This window comes from Rhinichthys klamathensis, unplaced genomic scaffold, assembly GCF_029890125.1.
Source record: "Rhinichthys klamathensis goyatoka isolate OS25496 unplaced genomic scaffold, OSU_Roscu_1.1 h1tg000054l_1, whole genome shotgun sequence".
NCBI lineage: Eukaryota > Metazoa > Chordata > Actinopteri > Cypriniformes > Leuciscidae > Rhinichthys > Rhinichthys klamathensis.
This window is the reverse complement of record NW_026606599.1, coordinates 971,669-977,668: the sequence shown is the minus strand read 5'-3', so window position 1 is coordinate 977,668 and position 6,000 is coordinate 971,669. Positions and strand designations below refer to the sequence as shown.

The 6,000-nt window shown below is 43.6% G+C and overlaps 1 gene segment (V, D, J or C); it reads right to left on the bottom strand.

The window, feature by feature from the left end:
• Positions 1 to 299: 299 nt before the first annotated feature.
• Positions 300 to 918, bottom strand: LOC130083273 (immunoglobulin kappa variable 4-1-like). The segment is given in 2 exon segments: positions 300 to 740; positions 852 to 918. Coding segments are annotated over 2 exon segments (387 nt in total).
• Between the last annotated feature and the right edge of the window lie 5,082 nt (positions 919 to 6,000).

Here is a 6,000-nt window from a genome sequence, read left to right as displayed (position 1 = left end):
ACAAAAGTGAATAACCACTGAACTAACTTAAGCTGGACTATGATGATATTTTCTTCTAGATCTGCTGTAGTATTTTCCTGTTATCACTGTAAAGCTGCTTTGAAACAATTTGTATTAAAAAGTGCAATTAGAGACTTTCCTACAGTAATAATATAGATAATATTGTAGAGGAAAGTTTTACAGGAACAAGCTCCACTCACATTTTATACACATTTTAGTCCAGTTTAGTAAGGGATATAAGATTACATGTTTACTTAGTACATCATAATAAATGAATAAAGTGTGTGAAAGGTTTGATATTGTGTAGTTTGTGCTCCTCCATCAGCAGCTGCAGTTTCTCTCAGCTGTATCAGTGCAGTCACTGTGACGTCTGACTGACAGAGGTTTTTGTACGACTCTTTATCACTGTGTGAACACCCATTTACCACTGATATGGTGTTCACTCTGACAGTAATAATCTCCTGTATCTTCAGTCTGGACTCCACTGATGGTCAGAGTAAAATCACTGCCAGATCCACTGCCACTGAATCTAGATAGAGTTCCAGTATAACGGCCTGTTGCATAATATATGAGGAGTTTAGGAGCTTCTCCAGGTTTCTGTGAGTACCAGTGTAAGTAATGACCATAAGAACCATGATAATACACATTACTGCTGGTTTTACAGTTTATTCTGACTTCTTCTCCTGGTTGAACTGCTGATATTGATGGACTCTGAGTTACAGTGATCTGTCCTCTACACTCTGAAAGAAAACACAAATAAAAATTAAAATGATATATAAAAAAATGATTAATAGATATATTTCACATTTTAAGATAATTAATAATCATTATAAAAACTGTATTACACAAACCTTGAATAAACAGTGCAACGGTCCAGATGAAGATGCAGATGTTGTTCATAGTTGTAGTTTAGTCTTGTGTGATGATAAAGAGTGTGTTGTGTTCTGCTCTCAGTCATGAAGTGTTAAACTCACAGCACTATAAACACTCTCAGAGCACTGAAGCATGTGCTGACAATGCAAAGAAGTGGGCAGGATTTACAACAGCTTGTGCTGAGAACAAACTCATATACACTAGAGTTACACAATCATGACTTTATTTAGTATGTTTATTGTGACTCCTGAGACACTGAGGATGTGCAGATGAACGTCCATCTCTGTGTCCATATTCAGTCATGTGACCATCATCACTGCTACACTTCCACTAGATGAAGCGCCATCACTAAAGTAAGATCATGAATCATGAGTGTGTTCAGAAAGTATCAGGACTGATTGTGAATCTCTAATCAGAGTTCATGGTGTCACTCCATCTATCATGAAGCCTCATGTGTGTCTGAAATCATCAGATGGAGAAGAAACAGGCTGTTAAAGATGGACACATATTAGAGCTTGTTCACGTTTCATGATCTTGTGTGGAGATTCAGAACCAGTCCAGATACTTTTATAACACACCTTGAATATGAAAACATGCTTGACTGTGTAGAACATGCAAAACACCTTTTATATCTTCATTGTCACACTTTCTATTGACTTTGGCTCTAATATTCAATAAAGTCATTATTTGAACAGATTCTCACTGAAGATTGAAGTGTGAAGCTGCAGGTTTTTCTGTGAATCATGATGATTGATCTGCATATGAAGAACAGAAGCATCATTATGAGAAACTCCACAACATCATCCATGATCAAAGAGGTCAAAGGTCACCTCAGAGGTCACAGCTCATCACATACACTCACCGGCCACTTTATTAGGTACACCTGTCCAACTGCTCGTTAACACTTAATTTCTAAGCAGCCAATCACATGGCGGCAACTCAGTGCATTTAGGCATGTAGACATGGTCAAGACAATCTCCTGCAGTTCAAACCGAGCATCAGTATGGGGAAGAAAGTTGATTTGAGTGACTTTGAAAGTGGCATGATTGTTGGTGCCAGAAGGGCTGGTCTGAGTATTTCAGAAACTGCTAATCTACTGGGATTTTCACGCACAACCATCTCTAGGGTTTACAGAGAATGGTGCGAAAAAGAAAAAACATCCAGTGAGCGGCAGTTCTGTGGGCGGAAATGCCTTGTTGATGCCAGAGGTCAGAGGAGAATGGCCAGACTGGTTCGAGCTGATAGAAGGGCAACAGTGACTGAAATAACCACTCGTTACAACCGAGGTATGCAGCAAAGCATTTGTGAAGCCACAACACGCACAACCTTGAGGCGGATGGGCTACAACAGCAGAAGACTCCACCGGGTACCACTCATCTCCACTACAAATAGGAAAAAGAGGCTACAATTTGCAAGAGCTCACCAAAATTGAACAGTTGAAGACTGGAAAAATGTTGCCTGGTCTGATGAGTCTCGATTTCTGTTGAGACATTCAGATGTTAGAGTCAGAATTTGGCGTAAACAGAATGAGAACATGGAACCATCATGCCTTGTTACCACTGTGCAGGCTGGTGGTGGTGGTGTAATGGTGTGGGGGATGTTTTCCTGGCACACTTTAGGCCCCTTAGTGCCAATTGGGCATCGTTTAAATGCCACGGCCTACCTGAGCATTGTTTCTGACCATGTCCATCCCTTTATGGCCACCATGTACCCATCCTCTGATGGCTACTTCCACCATGTCACAAAGCTCTAATCATTTCAAATTGGTTTCTTGAACATGACAATGAGTTCACTGTACTAAAATGGCCTCCACAGTCACCAGATCTCAACCCAATAGAGCATCTTTGGGATGTGGTGGAACGGGAGATTCGCATCATGGATGTGCAGCCGACAAATCTGCGGCAACTGTGTGATGCCATCATGTCAATATGGACCAAACTCCCTGAGGAATGCTTCCAGCACCTTGTTGAATCTATGCCACGAAGAATTGAGGCAGTTCTGAAGGCAAAAGGGGGTCCAACCCGTTACTAGCATGGGGTACCTAATAAAGTGGCCGGTGAGTGTATATTTCTTTAAACAGTGTTAAATCAGAAAGCATTTAGTCAAATCTGAATGAGTGCGTGTTGAGAAGAGCTGAGGATCTTCTAATATCAGTGTGTTGAAGTGTTGTTTCTCTCTCTCTGCTGGAGTGTGTGTTCACTCGAGTGGAATAGAGGTTTTTGTATGAGCGTTTCATTAGATTGTATCACTGTGGTGGACATTTAATTTCGAAACAAGGAGGCATGAGCTCTTTTACAGTTTCTCTCGAAGGCCAAATTGGAAGTGATCTGAACATGAAATGTAGATAGTTTGCCCAGGTTACACAGACCCTGCTTACAGTTGACTGTGACACATCAAAGCGCACTGCAAGGTCCTGTTCAGGAAAACTAGAGGGAGGCATAGGATAACAATATAAACTTTAAATTCCTCAACCTCTATGTCAGCCACTTCTCTTATCTCCTGGGCTACAGGTGGACGTGGATGGGCTGGTCTGGGTGGAACAACTGGAGGCAGGACCAGCTTAGTTGGGACCGACTCATGAAATCTCCATATTTGAGGAGACTGCACCAAAAGAAGAGGAGAAAGGATGCGCAACTCCTTCATATGACGTTGCGTTACGGGAAGCTGCCGCTCCAACTCGCAGAGTTTCTGGAATGAAACAAAATCCCCGTTCTGAATCATCCCAATTGACCCAAGGAAGTCCAGCACCGTAATTACTCTTTCTTTGGGTAAGCACTTTGGCAGCCTCTCCAGACAGGTCTCCATCCATGGCATCCCATGCTCACGATACTTTGTCAAATTCCGGGAGTATGAAAGATCAAGCTGCTCCACCTTGGCGCACACGTCTCCTAGTAACGCAGCAGATGGTAGTTGAGAAGGACGGTGGAGTTCTACAAAGTCCTTGAAATTCCACCGCGCCTTCTTGTTGCGGTTCTCGTCCCAGTATTTTATTTTAGGGAAAAACTTCAGCTTCCCTAAACCAAACTCCAAACACCGTACAGGGTCGAAACTGAAGGATGTCTCCATCTCCACGGCCCTTCCAAATGTGTGGGGGTATCCAAAACCTTTGTTGTCACAATCACTTAAATGACCGATTGGATGGTCAGGCCCTTTCCAAGATGACATGGGAATCCGGTCATTCCTCTGGTAAAGATCACAAAGGAGGATGCGGACCAACTCATCCCCAACAACTTGTGGACCAGCCTGAAGGCAGTCTGTGAGAGGAAAGAGGCGCAGGACTCTCAGCCTCTGGAGTTCCTCCTTTATCCACGTTGAGAGGGGAGGAGGACCTTCACCGACACTCGCTGATCCTATAGGGCTTAGGCCTAGAATTCCCCTCATTCTTGAAAAGCTGTTTGCGTTATTGGAACACACACCTAGGGCTGAGGCATACTGCCTGGATGTTGTACTGATGGCCCGTCCAAAAAAAAAATGTTCAAACGCAAGTTCAAGCTGGAAGGCCTTCCAAGAACTTTCGAACCCTCCCAGCCCCTTCTGGTTGTGGAAGAGATCAAAAAGCGTTTTACTCATGTATGTGGCGATTGGATGGACAATGTGCCTTAAGTCAAGGCCATCTTCATTGTCCTTGAAGGGAAGGAGCATTGGCACTGTCTCGACCAAATTGTCCAGCATCATCTGGTCGAAAAAAGACATGGCATCCAGGACCTCTGGAAATCCAGGCCAAACCAGAAAAAAACCCTCCAGCCTCACATAGGTCCTTCCAGAGGTTTTCAGTGCCATATCGTCCATATGTTGTACGTATTCTTTGGCGTCCTTAAGAAGCATCCGACGATGCTTCTCAATATGTAGATCGCGCGTGGTGATCACCCTGCTCACAGGGTGCTTAGCTGGGGTGGCCTGGTGGCAGTGTGGAGTCACTGCATATAGTTGCAAAAAATTAACTTTGCAATTATCGTGCCGCAACACCTGGTCGAGATCATCCCCGACATCAAGGGGCACCGGGTCGATGTTCGACTGAAAATTTGCACTTTCAGCCATGGAATAAACGGGGAAGAGAGTGCCCCGTTGTCCTACCACCTCCTGTAGACCAGACCTAGACCACAAGAGGTCAACCGATGTGTCCTGTGCACGAATGTTGCAAGCAACATGGTAAGAGACATTCACAATACCATCTTCGCTAACCAGCTTGCTCAGGTCAAATCTCCTATCATCCTTTTGACCAAACTTGCTTATTGTCAAGAGTATTGCCATGTCAATATCTTGATTGACAGCGAGGACAGATTGTTGCAAGTGCTGGAGCATGAATTGCTGGTCCGCATTCAAGATGTTAATCCTGCCCAGGGTAGAAAGATTGGTCTTCTGAAGAGTCGGCCGCTCCAAATGTTCTGGCGAAACACTTCTTAGTCTCAATGAAAAGTTGTTGAAAACGGCATTAATGAGGCCAATGGCATGGGCCTTCACTACCATCTCACTTTTGTACATGGGGTGAGCACTGTTTGGATTTGCTGGAACACAAGTTAGGTTTAGAAAGTACCCCCCCATCAACGTAGCCCAGAACAACCCCCACACTTTTCCGCAGAGCACTGACCCCGTCAGCACTGTACTTCTTCAGGTCCAGGTGTTTCTTTAAAATGTGCCAGTGTTTACAGACTTTCGATCCATCCACTTTCCCGGCGAACAAGTAATGGATACCTGCGGTTATGCAACTAACATCAGCAAGATGGACCACAATCCCGTCAAAATCGTAACTGTATTGGAGAGACTCTGCAGCATCATCCACTACAGTGGCAAAAAGGGGAACATAGACTGATTCATCCCTTAAAAACAAAATAACAACTAGGTTTTTCACTCTACACTAATCCTAACCTTACCCTTTTCATTATTGATGTTATTCACGCTTTGAAAGATCACAGATATGTTTACTTTTACTTTCATTTTCAATTTGGGGTTAAATCAACACAAGCAACAGAAAAACAGCTATTATTCGCTGTGCCTGACTCCACTCTACCATGTTTTCTGCAGTAGGCTGTAGGGCCATAAACACTGCTTCCAGTGTGTTGTAATCAGAAATACTTGGTTTGAAGACGTGCAATTAATTCTGCTTGATCGTTGATGATCTTGTGGGCT